We start from the raw sequence: 25458 nt of genomic DNA, 5'->3' as shown, positions 1-25458 counted from the left end.
AACACTGCAAAATGTTCCAACCAGCCCTACTACACTGCCTATCTTGGGACTTTTACATATTATTTAAAATGCTGTTCTGGGGATCTCTGTTAACTTGTAGCCATGTAATTCCTAATTTACAGAATACACAGCCCTGAAAGACCAAGAGTTTGTAGTTTCCTTGAGGAGTTATGAATTAACTTATTTCACAGCACCTTTGCACATAGAAGCTACCAATTTCTTGAATAATATTTTCAAAATTTTACTATTCTAGTTAAATAAGAATAAAAAGGTCTGTTCTCTTTCTCTTGCAGTGTTAGGGATCCCAAGGCCTCGTCCATGCTAAGCATGTGCTCTACCACTAAGCTTTAATCACAGCCCTTAAACAAGTCTATTCTTAGGAAACTGGCAATCAGCTGAAAGATGACAACCCAACAGAAAGTAAGTGGGGACAGGGGGCAGATAGAGACACAATCAATCAATCAATCAACATACCTGTATCAAGATTATCTGAGTTCAATGAATTGGCAGAATCAAAATCCCCTTCAGTTACAAAAGCTAACTTCTCCAGATCACCAAGCTGCCTTTGAATTGAGATGTGTCTCTCTGAAAAGAAATTTGAGTTATAAAATTATTTTTTAACAATTTGTTTTTTAGTTTCAGGACAACAGAGAAGCCAAAGAAGTGCTGTAAAAGAGAAACTGCTTAGTATTAATACTAAATGTTACAAACAGTTGCAAAGACCAAGAAAAGATTACTGGATTTAGTATGTAGCATGTCTGGTGACCTTTAAAAAAGCTTGAGGTGCTTGGGAGTAGAAATGAGATTGAAAGGGGAAAGGAAATTCAGAAAATTAGTGTAATTATTTTTTCAAGAACTTTGGCAATAAACAAACAACAACAACAACAAAAAAACAAAACAAAAAATCAAAAGAAAGAAAAAGCAAATTAAAATTTCATCTAAGCACAGAAATACCCTGAATATATTTGCATTCCAAAGAAAAGGGAAATTTACAAAGTGGGAGCCCAATATAGCTCCATATGCTAACAGATAAAGCTCCTAAAGAGAAAGGAGAATATATAAATTGTTATGTTAAACAATTTTTGACACTCTGACCTTCCCAACTATTCCTCCATAAACTTCATTCTCAGTTCACTTGTTCACTCATTTGTTTAATTTAAAAAAAAAAAAAACAAAACATTTTTTGCCTGTGGTACTAGGGATTGAACTCTGGGCCTAAAACGTGCTAGGCAAGCTGCTAACCCTGAGCTGTGCCACCAACTCTTTTTTAAAATTTATTTTGATAGTCTAAGTGGCCCAGGATGGTCTCAATTTGCCTCAACCAGCAGTGGGATTACAGGCATGTGTCACCACACCTGGCTCATTTATATAATTTGTGTTATTATCTGTCTTTCCTCACAAATCAGCAATAAAATAGGGGCTATGCCTTATTCATTGGTTTAATGGTTAGTGCAGGAACTTGACAGAGCATGCACTGAAATTTATTAAACAATTAAAAAAAATTATTAGGGATGAAGCAGAAGCACACTGCATCAATAATTTGGGGATCAATTTAGCACTACAAACATTCCTGTTCAAGTTTATTAAAAATATGGTTTTCCACTTTATTTTTAATTGAATAAAAACAAAGAGCAACAAACATTGGTTAACTTTTTTTCTAGGTATTATTCAAATAAATTTTAATGAGATATAATTTGTCAAAACCAGAAAAAAATTTGATTAAATACAGTTTCAACTGCTAGGTCAGGCCAGGCACAGTGATGCACACCCACAATCCCAGCAACTTGGGAGGCTAAGGCAGGAGGATCACAAGGTTGAGGCCAGCCTGGGCAATTGAGACCTTGAGTCTAAATAAAAAGAGTCTGAGATGTGTCTCATTGTCAGGACACTACTGGGTTCAATCCACAGTACCACAGAACAATAAAGGAAATTTATAGGTAAGACATTAAAAGTCAAGATATGAAAACATGCATATAAACCAACCCATCACATTTGTAACAATAAAGACTTTTGGCTTTCATAGTTCAAAGAGCTGTATATGTGAAACAAGACAGAACTATATAAAAATGTACTCATTGAAATTATTCTGTTAAAAAAAGAGAAAGACCTCAGAAAATTAGAGAACAGAAAATCCTGTGGTCCACAATTGAAGAAAACTGTCAAAGACCTGTCTGAAAATTCGTAATATTCCTGTAAACATCTCTGAAATCACTTTCTGGTTTAAAACAGTAGATATCATCATGAAATCTGTACTTAAATCAGCCAACTTGCTTTTTGTAACATACTAATAATCCAGAAGTCAACAGGCACACCTTTTGTTAAATTAGATGAGTCCAAGTTGCTAGGAGGTTCTTCAACAACCTTTGTTACTTTCTCCTTAATTTTCAAATCTATTTCAGAAACACCATCTTCATCTTGCCTAGTTACAATTGAGTTGGAAGGACTAACTAGACTGTCTAAAAAATAATTTTTAAAAATGTGATTAATATGAATTTTAGTTCTAATGTACTTCAGATTTCTCAATCATTAATTTGTCCCAGCAATGCATTTTCAGGTTACCCAAACGGTGGACATACACATTTTTTAAATCACATACACTTTTAAAATATATAAGTAAATACTATGTTTAAGGCAATCTTAATGAGGAGAAGTGGAGAAACGTGCATTCCCAAAGCTGTTGAACCACTTCTGATTAACTTAAGCAGATAAAATCTGTAGTTGAGGCAGGACGCTATTTACTTAGGAAAGCATAATGCCTCTACCCACGTACCACAGCGGTAAATGAAGGAATAACAGACCTTACATTCAACCTACAATTCTGATCTTTTGAGGAGGAGCCTACCTCAGATGTCTGACGATAAACTGCTCAATCTGCTATAAATTATATGTTGTTTTAAAGCTATTATCCATTAGACGACTCAAGTAGTTTTTTTTTTTTTGGTACCGGAAATTTAACACAGGGGTGCTTAACCACTGCAACACATCCCCAGCCCTTTTTATTTTTTTTAAACTTTGGGACAGGGTCTCCCTGGATTGCTGAGGCTGGTCTCCAACTTGCCATCCTTCTGTCTCAGCCTCCCAAACTCCACAGCGCCCAGCTTATTCAGGTGTTTTATAAACATTAAAAGCAAAACTGCCCTAGAAGTAGTAAAGATGAATTAACCTAAGACAGTTTGAGAATTCAGAACGAGTATAAAGTTTATGGGCCACAAAATAATTTTTTTTGAAGGAACGAAGCCTTAGATTTCACATTTTAAAATGTTCAAAAGATCCTTTTAAAAGTATTAACCACCACTTAGAAAACATGCAAGCACATTCAGAGCACAATAGGGCCTATCTTCTACAGCTGACTCCTGGTGGGCTGTTGGGATGTACAAAACTCAACTAACGTTTATGTGTAAAGAGACGACTGAGTAGACTCTTCCAAACTCATTAGCTTCAAAATCTTTATAGAGACAAGCCCATCTCAAGGCAGAAAAACTGACAGCAATAGTTTCTAAATCTTCGCAGCCAGGATCTACTGTTAGGTTGCTTCGGTTTCTATGTCACATTTGAAAGGATTAAGTTAACTAAAGGAGCCTAGGCTGAGAGGGAAACTATCATATTATGGATAACTTCCTTTTCTATACCATAAAAATTCCTCTTCAACGAAGAAGGCTTTAACCTCATTATTTCCTTCTATCTGCAGCACCCCTGGCCTCCACATATCCTTCACCGTAATGTCCTCGAGATTTACGGTGTCTTCTTCCAGTACCGCTGCTTTACCCTTACCCGTCACACCGGTCTCGCCTCCCCCACCCTATATTTCCCTAAACCTGCCTTTCCCCATAAAACCCCTTCCCTACTCCCCAGTCGGGAGCCTTTTCTCGCTCCTCTGCGGTAGAAAGATCTAGGCCTCCTGCACTTACTGCTTTCATCCTCCTCAGGGGCAGAGGCTAGGGACGGGGACAGGGCCGGAGCCTGGGCCAGGGCAAGGGCTGGGGCTGGAGCAGAGGCCGGAGTCGGAGCCGAGGCTGGAGCCGAATCTGGGGCGGGAGCTGGGACCCGAGCCGAGTCCGGGGCTGGGGTCGGGACCTGGGCCGCTGCCTCCTGCAGGGGTAGCAGCTCCTCCTCCGCCATGTTCTCCATAGTTACCGCCTCCGTGCCAGGCCCGCCCGAGGACCGGGAGGGGCTCACGGCGGGGTGAGAGAACTGACGTTAATGCCCACAGGGCTAGATCCGAGGAGTGGGGAAGCACCGGGGAGGGCGGGACGCGTGCAACCGACAAAAGACGAAGAACCAGTGACCAAACCCTGCCCGCAGGAAAAGAAAAAGCCAAAGGCAGCGAATCGAGAACCCATGAGCTTCCCGTTCCTCGAGGCGTTACGACGCCGCCACAGACTGCGCAGAAGCGAGCTGGCGCCTGCGTCCAATGGGGTGAGAGAGTTCGATTTCCACCTAGCGCCTCCGTCCCGCCTGCAGCTGGCGAACGGAGCTGAGCCTACAGCCCCCAGAGTGCATTGCGTCGCGGGGCGGGGCGAAGCCAAGCCCTCCAAGCGAGTATCTGGAGGTCTAAACAGACGCAGCGGAGCGCTCGCGCGGGAGGCTGGGCCTGAGCGCAGGACTACGTTTCCCAGCGGGCCGCGGGCCTGCGGGGACCCATTCCCGTGCCTGGGCCTCCGGAGTCGCTCCTGCGGTGGGCGCTGGTAAGTGGGGAGCTGGGGGTGTGCCGGCCTGCCGCTGAGCAGGGTCCCCTCCGCCGTCTGCCCCCAGAACCCTAGCGGGCCGCCGCCGGAACTGGAGACGCGAGAGTGACTCGTGCCTGGGCGGAGCGACTCTGTGGGCGCATCCACGGTCGGCCCGGCGCCGTGGAGGGTGTGGTTCTAACCTGGCCCTGCCTCTGGGGCTGCCTTTCGCGGCTTGTAAGAGTCTGGGAATGGGCTGGTGGTGACCCAAATCACCGCGGGGCCACCCAAGAAGCTACCCTGCCCGACGGCCCGGCTGACTGGGACTTGGACTCTGCTCTTCGTATCACACTCTCACCCACGTCGTGACCCCAACCCCCTCTTCCTTTAAGTTGTTTACCTTTAGTTTTCAATAGCGCTGCGGTGTGGTCGTAGGTGTCCAGTACTTGGCACGTTGTTTTTTTGCCCTGTTTTGCTTTGTTTTTAGGCTTTTAATAGCCAGAGCTAAAAGCGTGTTGAGCTTTTGGGCACTTGATTGATGCATTCAGATATCTCAAGGTGTATGTCCGGTGAATCGTCCCCTTATCCCTCCATGCTTTTCTCCAATTTTACTTTCTAGCCTTACTTAGCATTCAGGGTTCCCTAGTTATTTTCCTTCCCCCCCGCCCCTCGGGTAAGCCCACTGGAGCAGGCAGGGCAAAACTTTTTTTGGTTGTCCTTCCTGTGACTGGTCTGAACGTTATGAGCTGCAGGGAAGAAGAGGGAAGCCCATTTTAGTCACAGGTACCAAACTGTTCGGTTTTCTTAGTTAACAAAGCTAAGTGCTTCTTGTGTTGTTTGGTTTATTTCCTACTTGTTTCGGAACCCAGTGGAGAGGACGCGTGATTATTTGGCACTTTGAACCCCTAACCGGAAGTTGGTCTCCTTTTCCTAGTTAGGAAATATATTTGGAGGGTTTTTTGTTTGTTTGTTTTAAAAATTTTCCCCAGTTTAATGGAAGCACTATCCCCACGAAGCTTCTGCGAGTTATAATACTAAAGCTCCTTTAGTCCACCCCCTTTTAATTAATATTCCTGGATATGTAGTCGACCCACTGTTTAACAGTTAATTAAAAATAGAATAAGAACACTTATTATAAACTGTGGAAGTGCCACCTGTGTCTGTATCAGTGCAACACTCGAGAATAATTAATTTTTTTCATTCCTAGATAATTGTTTTTCCCCTCCCCCATCCGTTCTGAGCATGGAACTCAGGGTAAGAGTACATACTAGGCAAGTACTCTTACTACTGAGCAACATCCCCCTGACCCAATCAATCTCTAAAAGACTAGATGGTTATTGAAACTTTTATTCAGTAAGTCATCCACATCATTTAAGACCAGCAGGAAACCAGATGATGAAAAGGATTTGATATTAGCCTGTGTTTTAGTAAAAATTGCTAAGTGTGAAGGAATTTTCAAAGTTGAATTACACTAAGGAAATGTACTGTTAGTTGGTAGCTGCATGTTATCCCAAAACTTAGTGGCTTAACACAATAATTTTATCACTTTAAAGTTTCTGTGGGTCAAAAATTCAGAAATGGCCTTTGAGTGGATCTGACTTGTCTTTGATGAAGCTGCAGTGAAGATATCTCTGACAGGGATGTGAAGATATGATAGGGCTATAGGATGCTTCAAAGGTAGCTCACTTACATGCATGGCAGTTGGTTCTGGTTGTTGGCAACAGGCCTCCATTCTTCTCTAGTGGGCCTTTCCCTGGACTGCTTCAATGTCACTTAAGACATAGTGTCATTCCCTAGATTGATCAATCCAAAACAGCAAGACAGAAGTCACAGTGTCTTATGCCACCATGTGGCAGTATCCTATTGGTTACACAGGTCAGCCCTGTTTCTTATGGAGGGGACTACTGAGCTTGTGATTGCTAAGCAACAGGAATCCTGGATAGCCATCTAGGTGAAGGCCCACATAGGGGAGTCCCCCTCAAGTTTGTTTTTATTAGCATAAATTCAATATGAATCTCACACTAATGTAAATGGAAAACATTTGTCACAGTAAACATTTAGATGTTTTTTGTTGGATAGTCCACTGTCTGGAGTGTTCTTTTTCAGTGTCTTGTAGGTAAGAGGTTTAAATTGGTATTGGGGTATCCACAGCAACAATAATAGACCAGCATGATAAGTTAAAATTGTAAAAGGAAACTTTATAATCAGTCAGTTGCCCCTAAGCAATGTCTTTAATGGAATGTCTTTAAGTTCTGTTGCCCCAGGTTGGCCAGGAACTCCTGGGCTTAAGCCATCCTTCTGCCTTAGCCTGGGACTACCTGTAGCCAACACCATGCTAGGCTGCAGGGTTTTTTGTTTTTTTTTTCCCCCAGTTGTGCATTTCCTTCCCCACCTGTGGAATGGAATCCTTGAGACAAGAAAGGGTAAAGATTACTGCTGGAAGGTCAACTGTGAATTCAACCATTACCATAATTATCTTACAAAGGAAAAATTGGGGGTAATTTAGAATTTGTTCTTAGAAGTTGTATTGAATATTCTGTAACCAAAAACTGGGTCCTTGACCCCAAATGCCAATTAATGCTAATTTAATAATGAGAAAAAGGAAAAAAGTTGTTTTATTGCTTTGCTAGTAAAGGAGAAACATCGGGAATCCTGTCCCTGAGGCTGTGATTCTCACTGTCAGGAGGGACAGGGTGGAAGGTGTTGGTTTTAAAGGAACTCTTCTAAGGTTACATTCCAGATGTGTTCTGGTAGGGGGTCCCAGGGCACCCTGTTGGCATGTAGGGATTCACTTGTTAATTTGGGAGATATTAATTTCCCAGATCCTCAGCAGGCATCTCCTTCCCATAGTGAGTGAGTTCAAGGACAATTAACTAGGAGAAGAAAAGATACACTGTCTCCCTAATATTTTTAGGGAGGGGGGAGGAAAGGGGAGAAGACCTAAAAAACAAACAAATAAACAAACAAACAAATGTTCTTTTTTAAAAAAATAAGCCTTGGAACAACAAGGGCTATATTCAGAAGTTGAAGGGACCACTGTTAAAATTCATTTGCTAATTTTTCTTATTAGATTTTCAGTTAGCTGTTAAAATTTTCTTCTTGATATTCATTAAATCATTCTAAAAATTTCAGTATAATTGGTCATTTTTTTGGTAGAAGTTCAGCTATTCCCATTATGGTTGACCAGTAGTAAGTGAAATTGCCTGGTTTCTAGCCTTTGTTATATTCACAATCTCAATATGTGTCACTGCCAGCTATTAATTGTTTTGCTTCTAGATCCTTTTTGTTTATTCCTGCCCCGACAGACCTGTCTATGTTCCCAATCCCTGGCCACTGTGTCCTAGTGTGAGATGCTGCTCTGTGCTGCTGGAGCACACTAATTTGAGAATGTTTATGACTGCAAGGTGTGGCTGTGTGTGCCTTCTACCCCACCCCTTTTGGTTATCAGCTTCTAGCCCCCCCCCCCTCCTTTGGTTATCAGCTAACAGTAGTGAGTGTGTTCTAGAGCAATTAACTAGGGGAAGAAAGGATAACACTGTTATCTTCTCCCTTCTTCCCCTCCCTAACAAGATTAGACTTGGTCTAGTGTATGAATGAAAAAGTAAAACTGGGATTGAAAGTGAACAGAGGAACAGCAGTAGGCAGGAGTTGGGAGTGTAATCACAAAATGATGGATGCAGACCTCTACAGATTCAGTGAAGCTGTTTATTCAGCTCAGGCACCGTGGGGCTCATTTTCTGGATGTGGAAATAGCTGTTGGTTACAGAGGGGATTTTAGTTTTATAGTGTACAGTGAGGTGGTTTAATCATTGGAAACTGTGGACTTGCCCTTTGGACAGTCAGGGGCTAGTTGTGTAGGTTAAATCTTTAACTCAGGAAGGCAGTTGTAAAAAGGTTGAAACTCATTGTTACCTGGAGAGATAGTAGCGCAGATTCCAAGATAGTACTCAAATCTCGCCCACTGGTTTTCTTTTTCTGGGATTTGTTGTTTCCCAGAGTTTCGATATTTGCTGTGCCTCCATTTAGGACTAATTTGCAGTGGGAGAAAGGTCAAAATACAAAGCCCAGCACTTAGTATCCGCCTGCTTCCTTCAGTGCCTGTTGTTTTTGGGAAAGGATTTACTAGGAGAAGTTAATGCTTCGCTAATTTCCCCTGCCTCCTCCTGAGCTGCACTGTAACCCTTCAGGAAGTGGCTCAGAATGAGTGAATATTCTGAGGAAGAAGAATTCATCCAGGTATTCACTCAGCAGGCATTTACAGGCATCTCTCAAGTTTTTCATACAGTGTATTTTTCTTGGTGCTCTATGTCTAGTAGAAAGACAAACCACATAAGTATTTATTTAGACCCCACTATGTACCACCCTGTGCAAGCTGCGTTTTATATCCATTATTTCATTTGACTCTCTCAAAAAGGGTGAGTTGTCTTTGTTTTTATATGTAATGAAAGTAGCACTCAAACGATTATGCAATTTGCTCTTAGCCTCACTGAGTGACAGAGGGTGTGTCTGGGAAACTGAAAATTTATGACTAATTGGTTTTGAGGTATAGAAGTGCTAAAATATAGTCCTGCAGGCAGTTGAAAATGGTGATCTGATATTTCAGGGACAAGTCAGGGTTTATGGCATAGTTTTGAGATTCATTCCTGAAAAGTCGATGAATAATGCTGAGATAAAGGAGCAACTTCTCATGAAAGAGAATGTTAAGTGAGACAGTGAGAGAATCTTGTCATCTTGAGAATGACTAGAAAATGGAAATAATTTTGTAAAACTCCAATCTTCATATAACAGAAAGAATACTTTTTAATGTACTTTTTATTTGGTAAACAACACATAATATATTTTTAATTTCTATTTTAGCTTTTCAAGATGTCCAATAAAGAATCTTATGGAAAAGAAGAAAAGTCTCAAAGAAAAGGCACTACCTTATTGCCAGTCTTTGATGAAGAAGTAAGAATTTTGATTTAATGACCTTTTTTTTACAATTTAATTTTGTGAGATGAAAAAAATATACCTTACTTTTTACAATGAGATATGTCAATATTTTGTTCTGTCCATCCGGCCTGGGAGAAGTCATTTGCTTTTCTCATTCTTTACTTGCATTATTTTATTTATTCCTCGCAAATCTATGATGTAGTTACTGTTAATTACCTCAGTTATACAAATTAAGGAATTAAGCTTTAGAACTGTGTGCGGTGGTGCATGCCTGTAATCCCAGCTCTATTGCAAGTTCCAGGCCGGCCTGGGCAATGTAGCAAGACCCTGTCTCAAAATTTTAAAAAATTTAAAGAAGAGCTGGGGTTTAATTCGGTGCATGAGACTCTGGATTAAATCCCTAGTACTAAAGGGAAAAAAAAAAAAAGAAATTGAGGCTTAGAGTTTAGTTACTCAGAGGAATGTAATTTGCCTATACATTCCTGACTTCCCTTTTAAGTCTCCTAAATCCTCATATGTATAATAATAAGTCCATTAGACCATTTCCCACATTTTCTTCCTTTTCCTTCTTCTCAGCATTCCTTGGGATTGTACTCTTTTTGCGGGTGTGTGTAATGTTTTGGAGGTGGGGTGTGTAATGTTTACTGGGGATTGAATTCATGGGCACACTGAGCCACATGCCTAGCCCAATTTGGTATTTTATTTAGAGACAGGGTCTCACTGAGTTGCTTAGCATCTCACTGTTGCTGAGGCTGGCTTTGAACTTGAGATCCTCCTGCCTTAGTCTCCAGAGTCACTGTGACTATAGGTGTGCGACACTGAGTCTGACTCATTCCAATGATTTCTCAGTTGATCTCCTTGCCTCTTTCTTTGCAGCCTCATGGTCTATTCTTTTTTTTTTTTTTTTGTAATCAAAAGATAATTTTATCTCTTACCAAACCTTAGAAGTGCATATAGTGAAGAAATCCTGCCTTGCTTCTAAATGAAAACTAGCAGGCTCATGGTTTTTCTCTCACATTTACATGATAGACTTGAGGTAACAATACAGTTTCAGCTCAGCAATAAGCCAGTCCAAGATGTTACTTTGAATTTTGATTTTGACACCAGCTCTACCCCAGATCAGGCCTGTGCTTCACCTGGAAACCCAAAGGGCAAGAGTTTCCTCCTCCTTTCTTCTCCTGGTTCTGCTAATGCTCAATGCTAGTTCACCAGCCACATTCTGACCCTGCATCATTGTCTGTTCTTAACATAGCCGTCAGTATGGTCCTATGAATTAGCAATAATCATGCCTCTGATAAACCTCATTGGTTATAATACTGCCACTTCACAAAGCTGTAGTATGGTCCTATTAAAATTTAAGTCAGATCATGTCACTCTACCTCCATTGGTTTTCCATGCCATCCAAAGTAAAGCTAAAGTCCTTGTTGGGGCTGCCAAAACCACCAGCTCTCCCCATGTTATCTCCTCATCACTATTCCCTTTGCTCTTCACCCCATGGCTTCCTTTTTATTGCTCCAGCAAGCTAGACACATTCCTGCTTCTGGGGCTTTGCCCTTTCTTGTATTCCTTTGAATTGAACACTCTTTCTCCAGGTATTCACATGGTTTATTTCTTCACTTCATTTAGGTCTCCATTCAGATGTCAGTTTATCAAGTGGTATTTTCTGACGACTCTATAAAATTGCAACTCCCCCTTCCAGCTCCCAGCCTTTCCTATCCTCTTTCTCTGCATAGTTTTATTCCATAGCATAATATAACACACTAAATATATTGCTTATTTATTTATAAATTCCTTTACTAGATTTTAATCTTTATGGAGCCAGGGGAGTTTGTTATTATTATTATTATTATTTTAATTACTCTCTGCCCACTGTCTGGTATGTCTTTGGTACATGATAGGTGTTAACCTGTTAACATAACTATAGGCTGACTTGAAAGTTAGGTCAAGCTGACCCCATTCTGCCCAGATACTTCGCCCTGCCCCCCACCTTCCTGCAAGAGCCCACTCACATAGAAGCTGATACCCCGGCCCACCTGTACTCTCACCACAATGCTCACAGACATTAGCCTACTTTCCAAGTATATGCAGAGGTTGCCAGTTCTGGGAACTTGGCAGCCATGTGCTTGCCCCTCCTGTCCCCTCCCCTTGTGGTTTTTGGAGTTTTGAATCTTGCTCTTTACCTGCAACAGCAAGGGTTAAACCCTCCCCTAATGCATGACCTAGATTCTGACTTATAAAAGTTTGGCTCAAAGGAAATCTGCTGCTGTTGTCTCTGCACAGAGGCAGCCTGTCAGATTCTGGACAATAAATCTGCTTTTGCTTAGCCTTGGTGTGTTGGAGTGGTCAGTCCTGCACCCAGTGTCCTTTGAGTAGGTACTGCAAACAAGGTTTTCCTTGGCCTATTGAATTCAAGATCCAGAGAAAAATAACAAATGTATGTTTTTGCTTTGTAGAAGACTGATTCCCACCATGGCAGTGCCACCTTACAGCATTCTTACCTGAGCTGCTTGCTCTTACACCTGTATCCATCTCATAAGAGCCCCCAGAGCTTTATGATTTCTTGTTAAATCTTCCTGCCAGTTGAGTCTCCTTTTTTTCTTACTAAAGTTTATATTTCTTTAAATGTTATTCTCAAGTTCAGTATGGAATGGGAATGTCAATTTATAATAATGGTGAAATAATACTTTTTTATATTGTTTTTCTCTTTTTTTTCCCCCCCAAATGGCACTTAGGACAAGAAAAAGAAAAACACCTCAGCAAGTTCTACTAGTTCAGTTTACTCTGTGAAATCAGTTTCATCAGAGAGTAGGAAACTGGTGAGTGTTTAGATATCATAATTAAATAAAAATTATGTCTATTAAATTTATTTCTTCATTTATTTTTAAAGGATCTCACTATATTCCCCAGGCTTGCCTGGAATTTTTAGGCTCAAGCTTTTCTCCTGTCTCAGCCTCCTGAATACTGGGATTACAGGCATGTGCTATTGTATCAGGCTATGTTAAAGTTTTAATGTACAGTTAGAAGGTTTTCTCTTATACTCGTTGATGGCCAGTTATTGACATCTATCCAAGTTGGCGACATATGCTGGGTTCACAAAACTTGACTATTCCAGTAATTTAATGTGGGAGTAACTTTTGCTTGCAGCTAGCAGCTACGAGTAGCTCAGAGTGCTAGGACAACCTAGGCTCATACAGGCCTGACGGGCATACCTGCAGGATGGGGCACTCTGCTCTAGCAAGCCGTTGAACAAAACCACATTCTCAGTGATTGAGTTAGTGTTGCCAAGGAACTGAGAGACAAGGGCCTCAGGGCACGATTCCCCCAACTCATAAGGCCCCCTTTCATAGGGACAATGATCCTTCCAGACAGCCTTCCACTACTTAGCAATATCTAGAGCTTCCTCATAGTGCAGTTACATTGATCATAAGATGATTGGTTTCTAAATGTTAGGTAACCTTGCTTATGTATGATTGGAGGATGCACCCTATATAAGTTGTAACCTCTTCCGCATTAAACCAGCTTGCTGGAGGTCTGCCACCTGCATGTTCTCACCAGCTCGCAGTATTTATGTCTTGACTCTACGTCCATACTCTCTGCAACTGAGTGTAGCTAAGGGATCCATAACAACAATTTAACAGCAAAGAAAGCTCGCAAACACACAGAAGTACCTTTTCAAAATCTGGGGATGACTCTGTGACCTTAGGGTTCCTTGGAAAGAGAGTGAGCCACTGGAATTCTTTATTCTTATATAGGAGACACACAAGGGGAGGTTCCATGGAACATTCTATCCCAAAAAGGCAAAGGTGTAGAATTACAAAGGAACAGGTGGGTATAATTCAACCCCATTGGGTGACGCCCACTCCTGGAGCCACATCTTCCTTATCTAAGTGTGGAGGCAAAACACAGCGTATTATGGGGTGCAATTACTCTTCAGTACCCCTTTACTCAAGACTTAAAGGTGTGCACATATCTTCTGTCCAGAGTGGCTCCCAACAGCCAGTGGAACACCAATATCTGTTTTTACTTCTTCCTCCTACTCACCTAAAAGCATTTATCAGGTTGTATCTTGTTCCATTGTAGTTTGGTTTGTTTCTTTTTTTAATCTTAGATTTGCTTATAAATAGATTATACACCGTAAATGTTCCTTTCTAGTAATGGAAACCTTTTGGTATTGGAGTCTGTGTTTTTAGATTTTAAAATAGCATGTTGAAATTTGCAAAAGCTGCTGCTAAACTTCACTGAGAATGTTAATGGGAGTTCTTTTTATTCTTCAACTTTCTTTTCTCTTGCCCTTTTTCAGCTGTGCATTCTTGTTCCAGTTTAACTATAATCTTATGAGATCACTATCATAAGTAGTCTCAATGACTGAAGTGTGACACATGACTATAAGTAAACTATTGTTTCAGTTTTTTTTTTTTTTGCCCCTCCAATGTTGGGATTAAATCAGGGCCATTCAGATACCGCTGAACTATATCTCTAGCCTTTTTATTTTTTATTTTGATAGAGGGTCTCCCTAAGTTGCCCAGGCTGCCCTTGAACTTGTGATTCTCCTGCCTTACCCTCCCAGGTTGCTGGGATTAGAGATGTGTACCATCAAGCCTGGCTCATTTTATTGTTTTTGTTTTGTTTTTCGTGCTAAGGATTGAACCCAGGATCTTGTGCATGCTTAGCACAGACTCTACCACTGAGCTACATTACAAGCCTCCGGATTTCTTAAAACATTAATTTTATTATGTTTGGTCTATACAGAAAGATCTTCATTTACTGTTTAGTTTGTTATTTAGGACTCTCAAATTTGGTTGCATCTTTTAAAATTTTTTTAATTGATTCTTTTTAGTTATACATGATAGTAGAATCCATTCTGATATAATTATATAAGCATGGAATATATTTTATTCTAATTAGGATCCATTCTTGTGGATGTACACAATGGTGAGATTCACTGTGGTGTATTCATATATGTACATAAGAAAATTATGTCAGATTCATCCACTATCTTTCCTTTTCCTATCCTCCTCCCTTCCCTTCGTTCCCCTTTGTCTGATCTACTGAATTTCTGTTTTCTGCCCCATCCCCCCACTGTGTGTTAGCTTGCACATATCAGTGAAAATGTTTGACCTTGGGTTTTTGAGATTGGTGTATTTCAGTTAGTCTCCATATCCATCCATTTTTTGGCAAATGTCATAAAGTCATTGTTCTTAATGGCTGAGTAAAATTCCATTGTGTATATATACGTTTTCTTTATTCATTTATCTGTTGAAGGGCACCTAGGTTGGTTTCATAGCTTAGCTCTTGTGAATTGTGCTTCTATAAACATTGACGTGGTTGCGTCACTGGAATATGCTGATTATATTTTTTTTAATTATGTGTTATTTATTTTAGTTGTCGAAGGACCTTTAGTTTTTATTTATTTATATGCAGTGCTGAGAATCAAACCCAGTGCCTCACACATGCCAGGCAAGCGCTCTACCACTGAGCCACAACCCCAGCCCAAGTATGCTGATTTTAAATCCTTTGGATGTTTACTGAGGAGTTGGATAACTGGGTCAAATGGTGGTTCCATTCCTAGTTTTTTGAGGAATCTCCATGCTGCTTTCCAGAGTGGTTGCACCATTTTCAGTCTCACCAGCAATGTATGAGTGCATCTTTCTCCCCACATTGTTACTTGCATTTTTTTAAAATATTTTTTTACTTGTAGATGGATACAATATCTTTATTTATTTTTTAATGTGGTGCTGAGGATCAAACCTAGGGCCTCACCCATGTGAGACAAGTGCTCTACCACTGAGCTACAACCCCAGCCTGTTACTTGTATTCTTGATAATTGCAGTCTGATTGGAGTAAGATAGACTCTCAGCATAGTTTTAATTTGTATCTCTCTAATTGCTAGAAAAGTTGAATACTTTTTCATATATTTGTTAGTTGTGTTTCTTCTTTTGAGAAGTGTCTGTTCAGTTCCTTTGCCCATTTATTGATTGGATTATTTGTGTTTTTTGGTGTTAAGTTTTTTGAGTTTTTTGTATATTCTGGAAGTGAATGCCCTGAGATGCAGGTGTAGTGATTTTCTCCCATTCTGTAGGCTTTCTCTTCATGTTCTTAAAATGTTTTCTGTGTTGTGAAGAAGCTTTTTAATTTGATGCCATCCCATTTATTGATTTTTGATTTTACTTCTTGTGCTTTAAGAGTCTTGTTAAAGAAGTCAGTTCCTGAGCTGATATGTTGGAGTGTTGGACCTACATTTTCTTCTAGTATATGCAGGGTTTCTAGTTTAATTCGCGTGGGTCTTTGATCCACTTTGAGTTGAGTTTTGTGCAGGGGTGAGATAGGGGTTAAATTTCATCATACTACATATGGATTTCCAGTTTTCCTGACATCATTTATTGAGAGGCTATCTTTTCTCCAATGTATGTTTTTGGCACTTTCGTCTATTATGAGGTCTCTGTATATGTGTGGGTTTGTCTCTGCATCTTCTGTTTTGTTCCATGGTCTTATGTCTGTTTTAGTGCTAATACTATGCTGTTTTTATTACTATAATTCTGTGGTATAATTTAAGGTGTGGTATTGTGATGCCTCCAGATTTGCTTTTCTTGCTAAGGATTGCTTAGGCTATTCTTGTCCTCTTAATTTTCCAAATGAATTTCGTGACTGTTTCCTTCCTTCCTTCTTTCCACTTCCTTCCTTTCTTCTTTCCTTTTGTAATTTCAACACAATACCTTTATTTTATTTATTTTTATGTGGTGCTGAGGATTTAACTAACCAGGGCCTCACACATGCTAGGATAGTGTTCTATCACTGAGCTACAACCCCGGCTCCGTTTTTTCTATTTCTATGAAGAACATCATTGGAATTTTGATGGGAATTGTATGTAATCTATATAGTGCCTTTGGTAGTATGGCTATTTTGACAGTATTAATTCTGCCAATCCAAGAACATGGGAGGTCCTTCTATCTTCTAAAGTTGTCTTCTATTTCTTTCTTTAATGTTCTATAGTTTTTATCATAGAGGTCCTTCACCTCTTGTTAGTTTGATTCCCAAGTAATTTTTTTTTGAGGCTATTGGTAATGGGATGGTTTTCCTAATTTTTCTTTACGCTAATTAATCATTGGAGTATAGGAACACAATTAGTTTATGGGTTTTCATTTTTGTATCCTGCTACTTTGTTGAATTCATTTGAGTTCTAGGAGTTTTATGGTGAAATTTTTTGGTCTTGTATAGGATCATGTCATCAGCAAACCGATATATTTTCAGCTCTTCTTTTCCTATTCAGATCCCTTTAATTTTTTTCTTTTGCCTAATTGCTTTAGTGAGAGTTTTAAGGACTTTGTTGAATAGAAGCAGTAAATGTGGGCATCCCTGTCTTGTTTTTAGAGGGAATGCTTTCCGTTTGGTTGCATTTTAACTAATTTTTTTTTTTTTTCTGTTTTCCTTCTAACTCTAAGTAGGCTGGTTTATTTTCTCTTAGTTGAAAATTTATATCACTTGTTTTCTTTTAATCTCCATCTTCATCTATTCTTCTTCTTTTTCTTCTTTTTGAGTAGTTGGGATTGAATCCAAGTGTGCTGTCCCACCAAGCTCCATCCTCAGACCCTTCTCTACTCTGGGTGCTGGGAATTGAACCCAGAGGCACTTTACCAGGGCACCATACCCCAACCTTTTTTATTTTTTATTTTGAGACAGGGTCTTTCTAAGTTACCCAGAGTGGCTTCAAAGTTGCAGTTCCTCTCCCTCTTCCCAAGTAACTGAGATTACAGGTGTGCAACTCCAGGCTCAGCTATTTTTCAGGCTTATCATATATTTTCTCTACCTTCTTTCCTGGTCACCTTCTGTCTTTTTTTTTTTTGTACCAGGTATTGAACCCAGGGGCACTTTACTATTGAGCCACATTCCCAGCCCTTTTTTATATTTTATTTAAAGACAGGGTCTTGCTGAGTTGCTTAGGGCCTCGCTAAATTGTTGAGGCTGGCTTTGAACTCACCATCTTCCTGCCTCAGCCTTCTGACCTTCTGTGATTTATAGGTGTGGTAGTTGATATTTTGAACTCTTTTAGTACTTGTTTACTCTTCCTGCTTTGACACTTGGTTATTTCTTTACATAGATTATTTGCCCATAGCTTTATATCTCTTATCTTTCTTGTGCTAGCTTTGTATACCAAGGATGGTAGAGTAGAGAGAATGTCAGACAGATCTGGTTCGAAATCATGTCTTTTCTACTGACTTGCTCTGTGATATTCAGGAAGATACCTAATTTGTTTAAGTTTTGGGAAATTTATATATGAAATAAGGATGATAATAATATCTGTCCCACAAGAAGTTTGGAAGGCTTAAGTAAATTATTATGTTAGTCTATTCACTATTACATAGTAATGAAACAAAAATATTGTCTCCCAATCTCATTTCCCTGTAACTACAGTATCAGTGTACAATTTATATTTTCTAAATGATATATATATATATATATTTTTTTTTTTTTTCTTTTTTTTCAGAAATCAGATCATACAGACATTCTATATTATAATACAAAAAGAAGACAGGAACTGAAAAGGTAAAATTTCCTTTTTTCTTGACATCTTTTTTACTTTTTTGGGTTAGAATTATAAGTCTTGGAGCCAGGTATAATAGCATTTGCCTATTATTCCAGTGGCTCGGGAGGCTGAGACAGGAGAATCACAAGTTCAAGGCCATCCTCAGCAATTTAGTGAGGTCCTAAACAACTCAGTGAAACCCTGTCTTAAAATAAAAAATAGCTGTGGATGTGATTCAATGGTTAAGTGCCCCTGGGTTCATTCCCCAGCACCCAAAAAAGAAAGAAAGAAAAAAGAATTATGAGATTAAGGTTTTAGGTTTGGAAAATCTTACATTTACTCTGATTAATATTGTTTAGCATACAAATATCTCTGGCTGTTTCACAAGTTATAACTAGTGAACTTTCTTAATACTATAAATTTCAGAAAAGGTTGAGTGAAATGATAAAGTCTATCAAAAGTACATTGTGTTCTACAGTATACGTTACAAACAAAATGTAGATTTTTATCTCTAGTAAATTTATTATTTATTTATTTTTTGGTACCAGGATTTTATTCAGTGATGCTTAACCACTGATTTCCAGCCACTTTTTTTTTTTTTTTTGTACTGGGAATTGAACTCAGGTGCTTAACCACTGAGCCACATCCCCAGCCCCTCCAGCCACTTTTTATTTTGAGACAGGGGTTCACTAAGTTGCTAAGGCTAATCTTGAATTTGAGATCTTTCTGTCTCAGCCTCCTGAGTTGCTGGGATTACAGGCATGTGCCATCATGCCCGGCTCATCTCTAATGATTTGAATTAGCACATAATGATAAGATACATAACTTCATTGTGTATGCTAAAAGAGAGGTTATGAGGCTAATTTAGAAATCATAGATAAATTATCTGTTTATCTATCTATCTTGTAAAGACAATATTTAGCTTACTGAATTGAAATGGCTCTGAACTGTTTATTAATCAGTATGTGATTACAACTAGAGAACTTGGGGAATGATGATAGGTATACTAGAAATTATTTTTCTTTAATTTCCTCCTCGGGATAAAATTTTTAGAGAAATTTGTAGTGAAGGAATTTCTTGCCACTATTTGGAGAGGTAAATAAATAAGTATAAAAAGTATATTGTGTGACAAGAGGTAGTTAAGAACAAGGTTTCTCTGGGATAAGCAGTTAGAGAAAACAGAATGGCATGAACATCTAAATACAACTGCTGCTTCTCAACCAATTTCAGTTAATATCTACTAAAAACAACACAAAACAAAAATCCTTCTTTCCTCTGACTTCAGTTTTCTTTTGAATCACTGTTTTAAAGGTGATACATCTGTATCATCTGTTGAAATATATTCCAGAGTATATTTCGTGTTAAATTGACAATTGTTTGTTACATTTTTTGAATTAGGTTTTAAATGCCTTTTGCACTATCCTCTTTTTCTGTTGTTAAAATTTTATGTTCTAAAAGTACAAGACTACTTGACTTTTTTACTACCTTTTGCTTCAGGGCATATTTTTTAAGACCTTAATCTTAATTAATATGTATAAGGAAAAATGGAAGTAAATTTTTCATTGATACATCTGTGCCCTTAGACTTGCCTGTATACCCTTTGAAAGGAAGAAGAAATAATCATTTTTTTTGTTGGTTTTTTTGAGACTAAGATTTGAATTATTCTAAGGAATCAATGAAGTTCAGTTTGTCTAAGTTTTTATTCAAAATCTGCTGCTTGGCTTCAGTGTTGCAGTACTGAGTAGTTAAGTAACATTTTGGCATGCCTGAAAATATGTGATGCATCATCATGTCATTGTATGAGTTATCATCATATCTCATCTTGGGAATAAGTAATATGGACAAGATATGCCCTTTGTAGTTATCGTTAGTGTCTGAATATTCCCTATCAAATATTGGCAAGTATTATACATGTCACTTTTAATGACAATTTTCTTTAGTCAAAGACAGAGTATATGGTGTACAAGATATTTTAGAATTGTCCTGTCATGGATATATCCTAGCTATTCCAAAAACAATTATGGTATAGGAGCTACTATATAACTAAAAGTTGCAGTGGCACATGCTTGCGGCAGGAGGACGACAAGTTTGAGGCTAGCGTTGAAAACTTATCTCAAAAAAAAAAAAGGAGGCTGGGAATGGGGCTCAGTGTTACAGTGCCACATACAAAATTCACATACACATATATAAGTTGCTTAGATAGGAAAGCTGTGATATTGTACTTCATTAATATCAACAGTGTATTTTTAGAAAAAAATTAATTTGGGGGCTGGGGATGTGGCTCAAGTGGTAGTGCGCTCACCTGGTATGCGTGCATCCCAGGTTCGATCCTCAGCACCACATACAAACAAAGATGTTGTGTCTCCCGAAAACTAAAAAATAAATATTAAAAATTTCTCTCTCTCTCTCTCTCTCTCTCTTAAAAAATTAATTTGGTACTGGGGATTGAACTCCGGGGTGCTCAAGCACTGAGTCATATCCCTAGTCTTTTTTTATATTTTATTTAGAGACAGGGTCTTGCTGAATTGCTCCGGGCTTTGCTAAGTTGCTAAGGCTGGCTTTGAACTTGAGATCCTCCTGCCTCAGCCTCCCAAGCTGCTGGGATTACAGATATGTGTTACCACACCCAGCTTCAATAGTGTATTTCTAACAACCATTGGTTGCTTATAGAGAAAGTGGTTCAGTTGCTGCTGTTGTTCACTTAATGGAGGATTAAATTTCTCTTAAGGTTATATGTATTTCTTTCTTTTTTTTTTAAGAGAGAGAGAGAGAATCTTTTTCTTTTTTGTAGATGGACACAACACAATGCCTTTATTTTTATGTGGTGCTGAGGATCGAACCCGGCTCCCGCCTGTGCTAGGTGAGCGCTCTACCGCTGAGCCACAATCCCAGCCCCAAGTATTTCTTTTTTAAAAAATATTTTTACTTGTAGATGGTCACAATATTTTTATTTTGTTTATGTGGTTCTGGTGACTGAACCCAGTGCCTCACATGTGCTAGGCAAGTACTCTACCACTGAGCCGCAACCTGAGCCTGGTTGTAAGTATTTCTTATAAGTTATATAGCATTCTTGGTAAAACAAACAAACAAACAAAACTCCGGTAATTAACTCAGCTCCAAAGAAAGTCTTGAAATTTGTTTGCAGACAGTGAATCCTGAGATGCAGAGGGAAAAATAGAAGTTTTAATATGTGAGAAGCCAGTTAAATTATACCATTACCATTACACCTGCTCCTTGATTTAAGTACACATAAATGTATTAGTGATGAAAATATAAGCAAGGACAATAATATTAGTTGCTTTTGATATTTAGAATGTTATCAATATTCAATGTTTTCAGTAGTCAGAAAGCATTTCTTCAAATAATTAATACACAGTTTGTGGGATTTCTTCAGTTACAGTCCGTTGTCATCATTGTTCAGATCTTTTAAGTCCATGAGTTGCAGAGGAGATAAACTTATATTTTTAGTTATTATCCGATAGAGCAATATTGCTATCAAAAGTGCCCATTCACTGACAGAATTAACTAAAATATAAAATAGTGCCTTATTTTTCAGTATCTTAAATGTGCATTATGATGGCTGAAGGACCAAATATAGCAACTAATAATTTTAAAATTAATTATTGCTTCTGCAGTATGTCATATTTTAAAAGTGTTGGTTACTGGGCTGGGATTTTAGCTCAGTGGTAGAGTGCTTGCCTAGCATGCCTGAGGCACTGTGTCTAATCCTTAGCACCACATATAAATTAAAAATAAATAAATAAATAAAGGTATTAAATTGTCCACGTGTAACTAAAAAATATTTAAAAAATAAAGTGTTGGTTACTAAATTTTTTTTAACAATCTAATTAAAATAATGAAAATTTTCACATTCCAAGGAATTTAATCTTGGGTGGTGATATTTGGTTTCAAATGCTGTTTTTAGCACTAAATCATTCATAAAAGATAATACTTGCTTGGTGTCATTTATCAAGATCTTAAACTTTAATATGCTTCTTAGAGCTGTAAAAAACTGGTCAATAAGAAATAAAATTTTTAAGATTTAATTTTTTTTGATCTTTAAAAGTATTACAGAGTTGAATTTTCATTAATTGCGATTGTAGACCATGATGAACAAATTGCCATGAAATATGTAGCACTGGGCTATTGTCAAGAGTAAATAAACTGGAAATATGAAATGCTCAGAGAACTTTAGGAACCTTTTGAAACTTAAATGTTGTTTTACAGTTACTTATTAATAAATAATGGCAGTCTTTTTGTATGAAAGAAGTAGCAGAGAAAATAAAACCAGTTGAAGACTCAAGTGAAATTCCTGTTAAAAAAAATCTGAGATGTTTATTGTTTATTCTTACATAATTATTTGAGAAGCCACTAATTTATTATTATTCCCTCCCTTGGTGGGCCCTAAGCTAATTGGGAGTAAGGACTATTTGATGTGTCTTCTATTGCCTCTTCAGTAGTTAACAAAGTGACTTACACTTAGAAGGCACTTAAGGATTTATTGATTTAATAGGTTGTGTTTCATTGAGGCTTATTTCACTTTCTTTCTATCCACATAGTTGCATCTAGTTTTATTAAGCAGGGATATATTATTACCTTTAGCTATTGCTACTTCTAATGTTTTAGCACATTTCTCTTTGGCCGTTTTATTAGACTTGTTTAAATTATTCAGACCATGGTATGTATACAGAATTGTGCCCTGCTTGTTTTTTGCTTAATGTTATGTTTTCTCTCATTAGGAACCTTCCATAAACATTTGAAAAAACTATGATAATCTATCATATGAATGTGATGTTTTGAAAAATCATGTCCAAAATTTCAGCCATTACTTTTCTATCTGTTTTCTGCTATTGTAAATAATCCTGAGTTGAATATCTTTAAAATATTTTTAAAATTTATTTGATTTTTTTAATATTGGTATGGATTTCTTAAATGTGAATTATTGAGGTATCAAAAATATAAGCATTTTTAGATCTTTTAATTTATATTGCCAAATTCCTTTGTAGAACTATCATATCATTTTACATATCTACCAGCATCATATGGGAGTCTTTTTTACAACCCCCCACCCAATATTTAATGCTATTTTAAAATGTTTGCTTTTTGGTAGGAAAAATACTATGTTATTGTTATTATTAGCTTGCTTGTTTGTTATTGTTAGGAAAGTCAGTGTTTTTCACAAATGTTTATTAGCCTCTTTTTCTCTTTCATTAATTTTTTTTAATGATCTATTCTAATGTTTTAGTACTTCTTTCTTTCTGTCTTTTTGGCAATACTGGGGATTGAACCCAGGGCCTCATTTATGCTAAAGAAGTACTCTGTCACTGAGCTACATCTCTAGCTCTCTTAATACTTGTTTTTAATATTTTTGAGTTTTAGGGCTGGGGTTGTGGCTCAGTGGTAGAGCGCTTGCCTAGCATGTGCAAGTCGTATGTATATGTATATGCATATATGTGTATATGTGTATATATATATATATATATATATATATATATATATGCTGTAGATGGACACAGTATCTAATTTATTTATTTTTATGTGGTGCCAAGGATTGAACCCAGTGCCTCACACATGGGAGGCAAGTGCTCTACCACTGAGCCCCAGCCCTGCTTTCATTGTTAAGTAAGCAATTTTTTTAATTTTTAAGAAGTTTAGAGTTAGCCTAGTCTGTCAGCCTTAACAAAAATCATATAGCACAATATGTATAATTGTAATGTAACCTAGTTTTCTGTGCTGCTTTACAGATCGAATGTAGACGTCGACACAGACACACCAAAAAAGAGACTGAAAACCAGTTCCTCATCCCAAGGACCTGCTAAATTCCAAGAAACATCATATTCAAATGATAATCAGATTATATTACAGATTCCTTCTTCAAAAGAAATTAAAGATATTAAAGTTAAAAATATTAAATTGACAAATGTTAGGAGTAAGCTTGGCCATGAAATGAAAAATCTTAACAGTCATAAAATTACCAAAGATGTGAAACCTAAAGTTGAAGGCCAGGCAAAGGAAAAGAAGTGGCCTCATTTACTGGCCCAGAGGGAGAAGATGAAAGAACTGAACAGAAAATTTAGAGAGAATTCTGAAAAACCTGTCTTGGAGAAATGCCAGAAAAATCCGTTTTCTCAGGATTGTAATTCCAACAGGATAATTAAGGAACCCTTTGAATCTAGAAAGAAGATCAGCTTCAAAATCCCAATAAAATCTTGTAATACTTTCCAGAGGCTGGTAGAACAAAATGTCTTTAATTTTGAATCTAATAAGTCAAAGACTAAACAAGAGGGAAAAGGTGGCCTGGGAACCTCACGGGTTTCATTAAATTTGGCCAGGCACAAAACTGAACGCTTATTTTCAGATTCTTCTTGTAAGCATGAGTGGAAAGGAAAGCATCATCATCAGCGTCAAGAAAGTAAAGATTCAGTTTCCAAGGAACTGTTTACCCAGGTAATGCAGTACAAAATGAGGAATTTAGATTTAGCAAAAAAAAAAACAACCACACACACACACACAAATATACATACATATATAGAGAGGGGGTGGGGAGAGAGTAAGAGTGTGTCAGGATTTATTTATTTTTATTACTGATGATAATTAGAGGCCTGATTTAAATTTAGTCTGAAGATATGTGTTGGTTTCTTATTTCAGTCTCTTAATTACAGCTTCCTTAGGAAGATAACCTGGCAGGTATAGGGATCTATAATAAACGGGAATGTGTAAACGTGTGAAGAACAGTTACCAATAGTTCTTTGAATAAAGCATTGATAACAGTCTTTTAGGCTCTTTTTTTTTTCCTTCTCAGGTATTAATATTCTGAAGAGCTGATTCCTTTAACAGATTGTGTTTTCAGTGCCACTCTATGCCAGGCACTGCAGTAAAAATAGCCTGTGAAATGTACATAATCTCTGTTTTCAGAGGCTTATTCATGGAAGGAGACAATTTCTTTAAATATGATAAGTAAAGTACTTATCACTTAATGTTGTAATACACAGCCTTGCAAGGGGATGATATTTAAGCTGAGAACCAAAGAATGTTGGAGTTATTCAGGTGCAGATGAAGAGGGAGCCAATGGAGAAGCAGGAATGTTGGAGGCCAAGGGAACTCCCATAAGCAGAAGTTGAGGCTAAAAACTAGGCACATTATTTTGCTTCTAGATTGTATAATACAGTGGCATTTGTGGACTATGTTGAGAAGCACTCTCTATAGCTTTGTTTCTGTGACAGGTAAAATCCCTTAACGTTAAGGGAACTTTTAGAACTTTGGAACATCAGAACTTTAGAATTTAATAAATTCTGATATTTAGTAACTGCTTCTAAGTAGGGTGGTCAAACCTGCCTGCTT

At 38.0% G+C, this 25458-nt stretch overlaps 2 protein-coding genes across 15 annotated transcripts in view; one reads left to right on the top strand and one right to left on the bottom strand.

The window, feature by feature from the left end:
• Positions 1 to 4354, bottom strand: part of Trmt1l (tRNA methyltransferase 1 like) — a 28059-nt gene extending 23705 nt beyond the window's left edge. The window contains exons 1-3 of one of the 4 annotated variants that reach the window (XM_046462677.2): positions 3909 to 4352; positions 2313 to 2456; positions 475 to 585 (exon numbers count right to left, since the gene is read on the bottom strand). In XM_046462677.2, coding sequence (XP_046318633.1) covers positions 475 to 585; positions 2313 to 2456; positions 3909 to 4128 — 475 coding nt within the window. In that variant the 5' untranslated portion in view covers positions 4129 to 4352. Of the gene's footprint in view, positions 1 to 474; positions 586 to 2312; positions 2457 to 3908 lie in introns of all 4 variants that reach the window. The other 3 variants (XM_046462676.2, XM_046462679.2, XM_046462678.2) reach the window with 3 other exon arrangements.
• A 199-nt stretch (positions 4355 to 4553) lies between these two features.
• The window catches only part of Swt1 (SWT1 RNA endoribonuclease homolog), a 91429-nt gene continuing 70524 nt past the window's right edge, over positions 4554 to 25458 (top strand). Inside the window, exons 1-5 of one of the 11 annotated variants that reach the window (XM_046462670.2) lie at positions 4554 to 4685; positions 9522 to 9611; positions 12329 to 12412; positions 18079 to 18137; positions 23862 to 24564. In XM_046462670.2, coding sequence (XP_046318626.1) covers positions 9531 to 9611; positions 12329 to 12412; positions 18079 to 18137; positions 23862 to 24564 — 927 coding nt within the window. In that variant the 5' untranslated portion in view covers positions 4554 to 4685; positions 9522 to 9530. Of the gene's footprint in view, positions 4686 to 4831; positions 9080 to 9521; positions 9612 to 12328; positions 12413 to 18078; positions 18138 to 20908; positions 20978 to 23861; positions 24565 to 25458 lie in introns of those variants that run through there. The other 10 variants (XM_058585115.1, XM_046462674.2, XM_046462669.2 and 7 more) reach the window with 10 other exon arrangements.

This window comes from Marmota monax, unplaced genomic scaffold, assembly GCF_021218885.2.
Source record: "Marmota monax isolate L192 unplaced genomic scaffold, Marmota_monax_Labrador192_F-V1.1 WCK01_AAM20220418_F8-fsc00250, whole genome shotgun sequence".
NCBI lineage: Eukaryota > Metazoa > Chordata > Mammalia > Rodentia > Sciuridae > Marmota > Marmota monax.
The sequence above is the reverse complement of the archived record's forward strand: the minus strand, read 5'-3'. Positions and strand labels throughout refer to the sequence as shown.